The sequence below is a fragment of the Xenopus tropicalis genome, chromosome 2 (genome assembly GCF_000004195.4).
Source record: "Xenopus tropicalis strain Nigerian chromosome 2, UCB_Xtro_10.0, whole genome shotgun sequence".
NCBI lineage: Eukaryota > Metazoa > Chordata > Amphibia > Anura > Pipidae > Xenopus > Xenopus tropicalis.
This window is the reverse complement of record NC_030678.2, coordinates 153697001-153710168: the sequence shown is the minus strand read 5'-3', so window position 1 is coordinate 153710168 and position 13168 is coordinate 153697001. Positions and strand designations below refer to the sequence as shown.

Sequence of the window (13168 nt, the reverse complement as noted above, 5' to 3'; positions counted from 1 at the left end):
CACAGACCAATGTCTCCATCAGTGACTAAGTGGCAGAAAGGATTGATTTCCTATAACCAGGGAGCAATTCCTCAGATGTTACCCACTCACTGCTGGGCACTTCTGTGGCACATTAAATCATGCTATAAACCTTATGGCAGTGTCAAGTTCCAAATCAACTTATTCCAAAGATGTCACCCTAAGTACCTTAATGAAATAGACAAATACAATTTATTGCAAAGTTTTTTTTCTGCCTTTGGAACAACCCAATCAATATTCCCCTCTGCTTGTGCAGAATAATGACAGACGAGGGGTGACGAGAGTTTTCCAAATGAACATTTTCTTCTAAAAATATTGTCCTGACCTTTTCTTTGTTGGGTTTTTATTGAAAGGACTTATTTTTCTGCTATAATTCCAAACATTTGCTGCTTTTGTGAAGAGAGGTGAGGCCTCAAAGCATCACAGCTTTTGAAATAATCAAGTACAGTATCCAGTGATCCAGAAACCTGTTATCCAGAAAGCTCTGAATTATGGGAAGGCTATCTCCCATAGATTCCCCTTTCTCCATAATAATGAAACAGTTCCTTGTACTTGAGGCCACCTAAAATATAATGAATCCTTATTGGAGGCAAAAACAATCCAATTGGGTTAAATTGATGCTTAAATTATGTTTTAGCAGATTTAAGTTATAGAAATCCACATTTGCAAAGATCCCTTCTCCTGAAAGCCCCAGGCCCCGAGCTTTCTGGATAACAGGTCCCATACCTGCACAAGTACACTGATCACTATGAAGGCATGGAAGGGCTCACTGCACTCAGGCACAGGGTTATATGTGTGACAAAAAGCCACCAAAGACCAAATTATAGAAAGCCCACTTTACCACTATAAAACGAATGACTTTGATGCACAGATTTGGACAATAGTTATAGAGACAAAAACATACAAAAACGATAAACCATTATTTCCTCAATGCTTTCTTTTAGGAAAGCAATCTATGGAGCAATCTACTTAAAAAAGTGTTGTAAAGCTGAAATCAAGTCAGCAAACAAAAAGCATGGAATCGATTGCATAATTGGTATTATTATTCCCACTTATTTTGAAGCATATGATTATCCCACTATGAGGGGTGATGGCTCAGCTACACTAGAGAATGCAAATATGAAAAAATATGGAAGAACCTAAAGGAACTGTTCATGCGTAAATAGATAGGCTACACAAAATAAGAAAATGTTAGTTAATTTAGTTAGTGAGCGGATGTCTAACATAATGGCCAGAATTCAACTTTCTCCTTTCAACTGGGACATAACTGCTTCTGCATACTAACGCCAACTAACTGAGCAGTTATGTCCCATGTGGCCCTGTCTCAAGTCTCCAACTAACTAAGAGGTTAGAGAGCTGTAAAGCAGAAAGTAGTGTTCTGGTTATTATGTTAGACATCTGCACACTCCAGACTTTATAGATTTCATTTTTGCCTAACTATATTAGAAACAACTTTTTATTTTACGCAGCCTATTTATCTAGTTTCCTTTTTACACTAAACGGTTCCTTTAATGATTCTGTTTCCTCAGCATATACAATAAATAATAGTGATATATATAGTGTTACAGGACTCACGTTGGAGTACTATGGAGGGTTTAAGCTGGACGTACATGTACTTATATAATGTTCTGTACAGTTTTTAGTACATGTGTATTAGGTGGACAATCCAGACAGGGTTTTTTTTGTATTGTAGATATTGTTTAATGATCATCACGCTTGAAAGTTTCAGTTGGGTTGGCCAAAAGCAATGGTGATATTAGTAGGTGTAGTTTGAGTGTGATAGTAAAAATCATTTTTATTACCCTCATATCTGCAAGATTTTACTCTTTAAGTCAAATGGCTGAGGGCACCAGTGAAACTAAGAATATGGCTAGCCCCATGTTAATTTCAAAATTAAATATAAAAATATCTGTTTGCTCTTTTAAAAAACAGATTACAATGCTGGATTCTGCTGGAGAAGCTCCATTAACGGATGGGTTTTGAAAAAAAACATGTTTTCCCATGACAGTGTTCCTTTAAAGTATAAAGTTTGCTGTAAGTTTTATTTGTGTTAATACATACAGGTAATGACCCATGCAGGGGTGACTGAACTGATTCCTTTACAAGTATCAGAGTAGCTAAGATTAGATTTACTATATTCTGTAATCAATTAAATGTTTTTAGCCCTGCAGAGTGAGATATAAGGATTTCAATTAAGCTCACATACTGCACGTTTGCCAATCTGGCTGGAAATGGGAAGGGGTAGGTATTTATATTCCTAGTTAACTGGTCCAATATTGCTTAACAGTTGTGTAAAAACACATATTTCATTGCTTCACACAAACTGCAGAATATTTGATTTCAGTTTTTAGCATATATATGTGTATTAGTGCTTATTTACTTCACAAGTACAACACTAAGAGAAACAGCAGCAAAGGACTATGGTTTGTGCACCCTGGTGAGTATGTTACTCCCAGGCTCAGGCACCAGTTGGACCTGTACTTCATCTGTAAGTAGCATTGGGTACTGGCTCTGCTGTGCCTGTTGGTGTCGCAGTCTTTTCCTTCTGGTACAAGGTGCAGAATGTTTGCAATGAAGAGAAGGAAAAGGGCTTTTTGTATGAGGTCTAAGAGGTTCAAATTTGCTCCCTTCAGGGTTCAAGCCCCCAGCCTATAGTAATGGAGCCCTACTGCATCGTATTTGCAATGATAATTATCATTTTGCTAAATAAAAGCATCAGTTGCAGTACATGAGAGAATCATGGAAACACTGAGCGTATGACATAGTTACAGTATTATCACATTAATGGTCATTTTAGGGGGATAACGGCTGTTTGTAAAGCACCACCCTTTGTGCCAGTTTTATACACATAATGCCACTTCCATCAAGTCTCTACCTGCTGCTGGCTTTCTCCATCACCCTAATAGGCCAGCAATAAATTGCCATCTTACCGTTTCTTACATCTTACCCATCTAAATACCAATGCCTGCATCCTCCGGCCATAATGTTATTAACCCTTGTTGCTTCAGCTTCTAATACTATCAGATCCCTGCTTCCTACAGAACTTACAGATGCATAATTCTAAATTGGAAGCTATACCAACATCTCTGTAATGGGATTTACTGGCATTGGTACACTGGGCCATTGCAAGTCATTTGCAGACTGTGATTAGGGTCACTGATCGTCCCTATTTTTTTTGCTATATAAATGGCTAGAATAGGCTTACTGGAAAAGAGTGTTTTGCAACTAATAAAAATAACTTTACCCATAAAAAAACAACTTTTTTTCTGGATGATATTCTCCCTTTATCACCACGCAGTTATGGTGGAGGGGTGGCATGGGTTGTCTTAGCCATTTTGGTTCATGGTATTGGATGTTCAGGCAACCAATGAACACAGGAACATTGGAGACTTCTAATTTGTCCTTCTTGACCTGCTTTGACTCCAATTACATTGTCCTCATCACTTCATTATTAGCCCAATTGCTTTAGTTACATTTACAAAACAGGAACTCATACAGGAAGTGGCGCCATTTTGCTGATTACTTGGGGTGCGGCATTTCAATTTCCCCATAAAATAGCCTTGGAAACATTTATCACAGATGTAACAGTAGCGTGGTACATGCTATAGCACTTATACAAATGTAAGTAATGGGCTTTGTTACAAACATACATACATACATGTGAGAAAGATTCTTCATCGGCTGAAACATTCTTGTGCTTATATTGGGAATTTCGATTTTTTCCAGGTCTCTAAAAATCACATCAATTTTACATTTAGTGTTAAAGAGCATCATTCGGATTGTATAGCAGCAAAAATAATCTGACAAACGCTAACAAGTCACTTGTTAGATATTAGATATAGGCTATCAGTGTAAAACTGGAATAACAAGCATTAAAGGAGAAGGAAAGCCATTTTGGCATAGATTTGCCACATTAGTGCCACCTAGAACGCTATATTTATTCTGCAGAAAGCTTTACCATACCTGAGTAAAGAGCCCTAGAAGCTTTCTCTGTTTGTTTAAGATAGCAGCTGCCATTTTAGCTTGGTCTTCATAGCTTCCTGCTGCAGCTCTAGCCGTTGGTAGCTCAGATTACACATTCCTAAGGGAGGGGGAGTGAATTGTGTGAATTCTTATGGGGGGCAGCAGGATAGGGGAGAGAGCTGCGCAGACTCTGGCCTGGGAATGAAGGATGTTTCTGAGAGAGGAAGTCAGACACCCGAACAACATGTTTACAAAAAAGGAGACAAGAAATCCTGTGTTTCTTTTGATAGATGCAGCATTACTGTGAGTGCTTATGGCTGTATTTACATAGACCTTTCTGATAAAGCTTACTCAGTTTTTCCCTTTCCTTCTCCTTTAATTTTATAACAAATTATGTTTTTCCCCTGTGCATGTTTCTTGCAGGTCCATGTGCATCATATTGGTGCATTTTAGCTTGTATGCCATATGGGTGCATTTGTTTATTGCGTTATATTTGCCGTATATCAGAGCCACAATATAAAGGTGGGGCTTGTATTTTTATACTAAAGTTGCCAAATCACCCAAATAACCACAAACTTGGAGTTCTCATTTGTGCTTTGTCTAGTGATGCACCGAATCCAGCATTCAGTTCAGGATTCTGATTCGCCCAAATCCAAGTCCCTGGTTGAAACAAATCCGAATCCTTGAAATCACATGACTTTTCACCACATGAACGTGGGAGCTGAAAATGATCTTTGTAAACAAATTTGTGTATGAAAATTAGGATTTAGATTTAGTTCAGGATTTGGCCGAATCTTTTGTGCAGGATTCGGGGTTCAGCCAAATCCCAAAATAATGGATTCAGTGCATCCCTAGTTTTGTCTAATGACTTACTACAATAAAGTAATGTAAATACCCAGAATCATTCTCAGTATGATAAAGATTTTATATATAAGGATACAGGAAAGCTGATTTATCAATTTTCATTTTCAAGAGTGCTTTCTTTTCCCGCAAGCGTCCTTAAATTCTCCAACACTAGCATATTTAATAAAAACCACAAATAGAATCCTGACCACGGCTGGCTAAAAGACTCCATTATCCCCATAGCAGCAGATATTTGAGAAACCTGAGACAAAGTGAACAATTTTTATAGTATGTAATTTATATTAATTGTTTGAACTACATGAGAAGAAATTTGTTTGGATTAAATCCTATGTGCTATAAATGTTGTCTGTTGGTAAATTTGACCTTTAATTTTAGATTCCCTCACTTAATTACATATAGAGATCTCCATGTAATCTCACTGGAATGTTGTCCATTGTATGTATATGTATGAAACAATTATTTGTACCTCTTAATAACAAAACAGATGTAGGAAGGTGGCACTTCTACTGGCACTTAGCTCTGGCATTTCCCCCCTAAGGATCTCTGTATTGTTCACAGTTGTAGAACCATTTATTAACAATAGTGAAACAAATGTGTAGCATTGTGGTAACCACCCAGAATCTGCCCATAATGGAAACTACTTTCATGGTTTAAGCTAGGGGTATCAAACTCAATCACATAAGGGGGCCGAAATCTAAAACACAGGCTAAGTCGCGGGCCAAATTTTTTATTAATATACTCAGTAAGATACTAAGGGGTATATTTATCTCAATGTGTAAAAATTGGAGTAAGACATTACCGGTGATGTTGCTCATCGCGGCCAATAGATGCTTTGCTACTGTTAAAATCTAATTGCTGATTGGATGCCTTGGGCAACATTACTGGTAATGCTTTACTCCACTTTTTACACAGCATGATAAATATACCTCTTAGTCTTGGTTACTATGTGAGGAAAATGGAAACTGATGAGGCTGGATGGTCAGACACTCTCACCAATGGCCACATAAAACAGCCAGGTGGGCCGGATTTGGCCCCCGGGCCTTGTGTTTGACATATATGGTTTATATATGCAGGTAAGTGAGAGAGGCTGGACACCCCTTTAGAAGCAGATACCCTGTCCCATATTTTTAAAAATAATAGAGGTGCAAACAAAGAAGAGTTGCTGTTAAGGAGAGGTCCCAAGACCTACAGTATAGCCCATAATGATAAATCCCTTCAGCTGAACCATGGCAGCTCTACATTGTTTTCCTAAAGGTTGCACCTGTAACTGGAAATCTGTGTAATTTACTAAACAATTGCCCAAAAAGGCAATAACAGCTTAACAAGTCTTAACAGGAATATGACAAATGGAGTTAAAGTCAGGCTTAGCCTAAGCTAAAGTGTCCAACCCCAAGTAGGTCTGGGGCTCGAAAAATGCAGGATTTTTGAATGTAAACTTGAAATTTTTGTACGATTGATTCAAGCATTATTGTGAAATTTTATAAATACAACAATGATCAAGTTTAATTAAAATTTAAATTAAGAAAACAAAGGAACAAAGGAAATATAAAAAGCTAGGAACTTTAGGGTTAACTTACAGTGACTGAAGATGTTGCAGACTTTCAAATTGCTCAGTGTAGAGAGAGAGAGGATTACATCCCAGGTTGCTGCAAGTAAAGTTCAGATATTTTACAGGGGACATTCATAATAGAGTTGTACAGGTATGGGATCCATTATCCAGAAAGCTCTGAATTAAGGGAAGGCCATCTCATATAGACTCTATTTTCATCAAATAATTCAAGTTTAAAAAATAAATATTTCCCTTTTCTCTGTAATAATAAAACAGTACCTGTACTTGATCCCAACTAAGATATAATTACCCTTTATTGGGGGCAGAACAGTCCTATTGGGTTTATTTAATGGTTAAATGATTCCCTTTTCTCTGTAATAATAAAACAGTACCTGTACTTGATCCCAACTAAGGTATAATTACCCCTTATTGGGGGCAGAACAGCCCTATTGGGTTTATTTAATGGTTAAATGATTCCCTTTTCTCTGTAATAATAAAACAGTACCTGTACTTGATCCCAACTAAGATATAATTACCCCTTATTGGGGGCAGAACAGCCCTATTGGGTTTATTTAATGGTTAAATGATTCCCTTTTCTCTGTAATAATAAAACAGTACCTGTACCCAACAGGATTGTTCTGCCCCCAATAAGGGGTAATTATATCTTAGTTGGGATCAAGTACAGGTACTGTTTTATTATTACAGAGAAAAGGGAATCATTTAACCATTAAATAAACCCAATAGGGCTGTTCTGCCCCAATAAGGATTATTTATATCTTAGTTGGGATCAAGTACAGGTACTGTTTTATTATTACAGAGAAAAGGGAATCATGGAATCATTTAACCATTAAATAAACCCAATAGGACTGTTCTGCCCCAATAAGGATTATTTATATCTTAGTTGGGATCAAGTACAGGTACTGTTTTATTATTACAGAGAAAAGGGAATCATTTAACCATTAAATAAACCCAATAGGGCTGTTCTGCCCCCAATAAGGGGTAATTATATCTTAGTTGGGATCAAGTACAGGTACTGTTTTATTATTACAGAGAAAAGGGAATCATGGAATCATTTAACCATTAAATAAACCCAATAAGACTGTTCTGCCCCCAATAAGGGGTAATTATATCTTAGTTGGGATCAAGTACAGGTACTGTTTTATTATTACAGAGAAAAGGGAATCATTTAACCATTAAATAAACCCAATAGGGCTGTTCTGCCCCCAATAAGGGGTAATTATATCTTAGTTGGGATCAAGTACAGGTACTGTTTTATTATTACAGAGAAAAGGGAATCATTTAACCATTAAATAAACCCAATAGGGCTGTTCTGCCCCAATAAGGGGTAATTATATCTTAGTTGGGATCAAGTACAGGTACTGTTTTATTATTACAGAGAAAAGGGAATCATTTAACCATTAAATAAACCCAATAGGGCTGTTCTGCCCCCAATAAGGGGTAATTGTATCTTAGTTGGGATCAAGTACAGGTACTGTTTTATTATTATAGGGAAAAAGGAAATCTGTTTAAAAATGTTTAATTATTTTATTAAAATGGGATCTATCGGAGACGGCCTTTCCATAATTCAGAGCTTTCTGGATATCGGATTTTCGGTTATTCTACATTACAAAAACAATCCATTTCAACTTACAGCTTCTGGAGGTGCTTCAGTTCTTTAAAACTGGAGAGAGGCACGCGGGTGATTAAATTGTTTGATAGGTCTCTATGAGAAATAAAGACACGCAAATAAATTGTGGAATTTTATGTTGTTTTTGTTTAAAAAATTGCCCATAGAAAACCTCAGATTTCAACCAAATCCCCCAGGATTCCCAGCACTAATTTCATACATTTGCTGCTTTATTTATAGCATAAATTAAAATATGTAGGATAGTAATTAGTAGAGATGTGCGTTCTCCGTTGCTATGGGAAATTCTGCTCTGTAACTCATTGTCTGCAGGGAAACAAATAGGGCTTCCCAGTGCCAGTGCCATGTTAATATAACTAATGTTATGAACCTGTTCCACACTGAGGCCACAGAAAAAATGTCCTTAATGTCATGATTGAACCAATACGTTAGATAAATGATTTAAAAAGATATTTGGTTATTTTTTCATTTTTAATTTAAGGGATATGGGCAATAATTATTTCATTATTGACCCATTGGGGTCCTTTTGGCTTAGCTGTATGTTTTCTGGCCACCCTGGTTACTGTGGTGGGTTCTTCTGGATTCCTTGAAGCTCAACTGAATGAGCTCATATCACAAGGGGGGTATGTTTTCTCTTTAAGAGGAAAATGGCCTTTCATAAAATCTTGTGAGAATTCATTATTGCTGCACCAAAAATATAACAGTGTCCAGATTTAGACAAAAAAAGAAAAGAAGAGAATGTTGGAACAATCTTCAGTCAGCAGAAGCCGATAGATCATCTAAATCCTACACCGGCTACATCATATGGCTCCCAACTAACATTCAAAGGAACAAACCTTGCGCTCTAAACTCTACATTAAACATCTTGGCAACAGACCATCGCCACTCTTATAGCTCCTGCAGCAAGCTGGAAAATGATTCTCATCCTAAGCCTCTTAGCTTGGGTTTTGGTTGGTTATATTGCCAAATGGAACAAGATAATTAGTTGGGAGTTTACCCTGATGGAACATATTTGATGTACAGTGGAGATTACATATATCTGATGTACAAAGGAGATTTAATAATAAGTATATATACCATAGGAATGGAGATGAAACAAAATATTGTCATAACTATTCAGCGGAAAGAAGTAATCAACAAACTTCAGCAGAAAGGGAAGGAGGTGATGGTTTGGTTAAAGGAATACTGTCATCGGAAAACATGCTTTTTTGTTTGTTTTTTGTCAAAAAGCATCAGTTAATAGAGCTTCTCCAGCAGAATCCTACATTAAAATCTGTTTTTAAAATTTTTCACATGGGGCTAGCCATATTCTTCATTTCCAGGGTGCCACAACCATGTGACCTGTGCTCTAATAAACTTCAATCTCACTTTACTGCTGCGCTGCAAGTTGGACTGATATCCCCCCCTCCCAGCAGCCGATCAGCAGAACAATGGGAAGGGAGCAAGATAGCAGCTCCCAGTAGGTATCAGAATAGCACTCAATAGTAAGAAATCAAAGTCCGGCTTGGGACTCCTCCAGTTACATGGGAGTAGGAGAAACAATAGGTTAGCTGAAAGCAGTTCTAATGTGTAGCGCTGGCTCCTTCTGAAAGCTCAGACTCAGGCACAATGTACTGAGATGGCGCCTACACACCAATATTACAGCTAAAAAAATACATTTGTTGGTTCAAGAATAACATTTTAAATGGCAGAGTGAATTATTTGCTATGTAAACAGTGTCATTTAGAAATAAAATGTACACCATAAAAATCATGACAGTATCCCTTTAAAGATCATGCAGCAGAATATTTAAAACAAGACTCAAATGAAATCATAGTTTTGTGCATTTCATTAGCATTTCATTAGCAGACGAGCCCCTACAAGCACACAGATAATTGTGAATTATTTATGAAAAATACAATTTCGTGCATTATCATTTGTATATTTTATGAGAAGCAGAGTTATAGTTGCAGTACATTTGCAGTAGATACATTTCTTACATTTCTGCTAAGCTTCTTAATGAGGAGAATATATTTTCTTTTACTAAGCTGATCTGATTTCCACGTAGAAACCTGAAAGGGGAATAAAAGGGAAAGTTATTTCAGTTTATTGCCAATCGCCTAAACAATACTGTATTTAACATAACAAAAGCAGGATTTGTTTGCATCTTCCATTTGTTTAAATTCATTTTCTTGTCTATTCTCCTGTAGATTAAAGGAGAACTAACCCCCCCAGAAAATATCCTCTGCCTTCCACTGAGCCCCCTCCCTACTCCCTCCCCGCAGAGTCTATTTCAGTGAATGTCTCTGATAGTAAAGCTGGCCTATACGAGCAGAATAGCGCAGCAGAGCTAGTAGGCGCCATCTTTGGAATCTTCGCATTCTCTTCGGATCAGTTCGGCGACATGGAGCTTGTTGGCACATGTGCAGTTGAAGGTTATTTTGGAGTATCTTTAGGCTCCATGTTGCTGAACTGATTCAAAGAGAACACAAAGATTCAGAAGATGGCGCCCCTAGCTCCGCTGCGCTATTCTGCTTGTCTAGGTCAGTTTACCATTAGAGACACTGTTCACTGAAATGGACTCTGCGGGGAGGGAGCAGGGAGGGGGCTCATTAGCTGGCAGTGAGTGGGGCTTGCTTCTCCTTTAATAAAGATCATTTTAAATTTATTTATTTAAATAAAGGGAAATAACATTATGCAAACAGACCCATGTACCACACTAAAAATGTTCAGAGAAAGCAGTGGCGTAACTATAGAGGGAGCAGACCCTGCTGTTGTTGGAGGGCCCGGGGCCTGAACCATGAGGTCTGCATTCTCTATAGCAATGGTCCCCACCAGTTGCTTGGGGGCAACATGTTGCTCACAACCCCATTTAATGTTGCTCCCAGTTGCCTCAATGTAGGGACCCATTTTTACATCTCTGGCTTGGACACAAGTTTTGAAAGCATAAAGACTTCTGAGTGTAAAAAAAGGTTGGGGATCCCTGCTCTATGGTATAGAAATTCCCCCTCCCCAGCTGCCCAGTGTGCTGGGTCCCTCCAAATGTTTTTGTTGTGAGGGGGCCCAGGCGCCATGTAATTACACCACTGAGAGAAAGGTATCCATGCTGCGCAGCCCTCCAGCCCTTATTTAACTTGAGTATGATACCAACATAGCATGGCTTTATTAATGCTTTTGGTATATGTTGTTAGCATTCTCCCACAATTCCTGCCAATCACCCAGGGACAGTTCAGTGTTAGTTTCCCTTTCCCAGGTTACCTGTGTTTTTAAAAGTGATAATTAGGGTTTTTAACTAGTAAATTGTATATTTTTGATACCTTTGAGATAAGGTCACTGGTTATCAGTGGTTTAGAGAACTGCATAATTTGCAAATATACATTAAAAGAGACGGTAGGAAATACATTATGGGGCCATTTACTATTGCACAAGTGCTAGAATGCTCAGGGAGCACATCCCTTAGGGCTCATCTAAGCGGCACTTGTGCCACGAGGAAAGCCATGCTCTGCTCCTTGCCTCCCTCTAAATCTAACCTGCTCATCCGCACAAGTTAGAAGGGTGTCTATGTGCCCCTCCCTGCCCTCTTGGTCAAAGTAATGCCTAGCGCAGGTAGCGCTCGACTCAAAGGTCTGGCCATAGGTCTCTGTGCTGCAAAACGGGTCCCAGAGTCCTGTGGCAATCCAGCAAAGGCAGAATGCAATGTTTAAAGTGCAAAAAAATGCCTTTTGCTGCCTTTTTTTTTGCTCTTTGCACACTGCATTTTTCATGTAAAATGTTGGCATTATGGTATAGAGACTTGCTAATGATCAACCAGTTTGCTATTGTTGAGAGGTTTAAACAGGTCTGTTCAATGTCGAGAAGGACAGACCTTGGAGTTTAAGGCGGTAATGATGCTACAATTGCATCTTTGAGTGCATCTTTGTATAAGGCAATGACATACAGTGCGTTTGTTTCCCATGCTTTGTCCCAGCTATAAGATGCCAGAAAATACCTTGGCTTAGGGAACACTGAGAACTGTCTCTGATAAAACACTCAAATTGCGTAATTATTCAAAAATGACTTCATGCGCGGGTGACAAAATGTACCGTGTGTCATTGCCCTAATGTCTATGCTTTGAGCTAACAGAGTTGTTAGGAAGGAAGTCAAGCTGCTTTCTATATCTGATGATTAAACACCTTGCCAGGCACAGCTTGGGCCGATATGCACAGAGGCAATGGCAGGCTGATCCAAAGTGACTTGCAGCTGGAACTTCTGCCAAGAATTAACTCAAGGGGCTGAACTGATTAATTTTGCTGACATTTAACTTTCACCCAAAAATGGTTCATTTAGATCAGTCAAGTTTTGCAAAACACAAGTTCAGCAGTTATAAGGCAGATAAACCAAATGAAGAGGGTCCCGACTCTCAGCCTTCTGCAAATGGCTTCTGTGGGAAAGTATGAAACCAGTCGCCATTGCAGGGTGCATACAGACTGGCGTCAGTTTGGGACGCTCGTACTGATATAAGTTAAAGAGCAACGGAAAGGCGAAGGAAAGGTAAAAATCACTTCATTGCTTACGTTTAACACAGACTGGGGCTAATGTTAGGAGAAAACCACCCCAGCCCGGGTAGCTGTGAGGGGGTGATACTCTTCCATCTGTCTTTGTTCTTCCAAATCCCACGCCCGGTGCAAAGACTGCTGGTTCAGTTTTCTCCTAACAGGAGCACCAGCCCTATATAATGCTATATAATGCAGTCCTCAAAGATCAAACCTGCCTGGTCGGCATCTGCTCGATTTTTGACCAGATATCAGTAGGGTAGGCCCGTCGGAGGGCCCTATACACAAGCAGATAAGCTTCTGAATCGGTCTGAAGGGCCCAAATCGGCAGCTTATATCTGCCCGTGTAAGGCCGCCTTTACACTTCAAGAGCAAACATCTTCATTGCCCTGGAAACGATGCCTCTGGCTGTATAGATGGCATCATTTCATTCCTAATCCTTTCTCAGGTTTAACTTGCCCTCTAAATGGTCCCTTTTACTGCCACCTTAGTTTTGTAAGTCACAACTTGATTGCAGGTTTCTGACAATTTTTAACTATGAAAAATGATTGCACATTTACAGCAGCAAGTAAAAACCGACTGCAAGAACAGAGCCAACTATATTAGTATTAGTTCCAC

General features: G+C 38.7%; 1 protein-coding gene across 1 annotated transcript in view; it reads right to left on the bottom strand.

Moving 5' to 3' along the window:
- Positions 1–13168, bottom strand: part of rxfp2 (relaxin family peptide receptor 2) — a 65027-nt gene that overhangs the window by 14036 nt on the left and 37823 nt on the right. The window contains exons 11-14 of the mRNA XM_012958212.3: positions 10019–10090; positions 8046–8117; positions 6423–6491; positions 3677–3748 (exon numbers count right to left, since the gene is read on the bottom strand). Of these exons, the coding sequence (XP_012813666.2) occupies positions 3677–3748; positions 6423–6491; positions 8046–8117; positions 10019–10090 (285 nt within the window). The remainder of the gene's footprint in view (positions 1–3676; positions 3749–6422; positions 6492–8045; positions 8118–10018; positions 10091–13168) is intronic.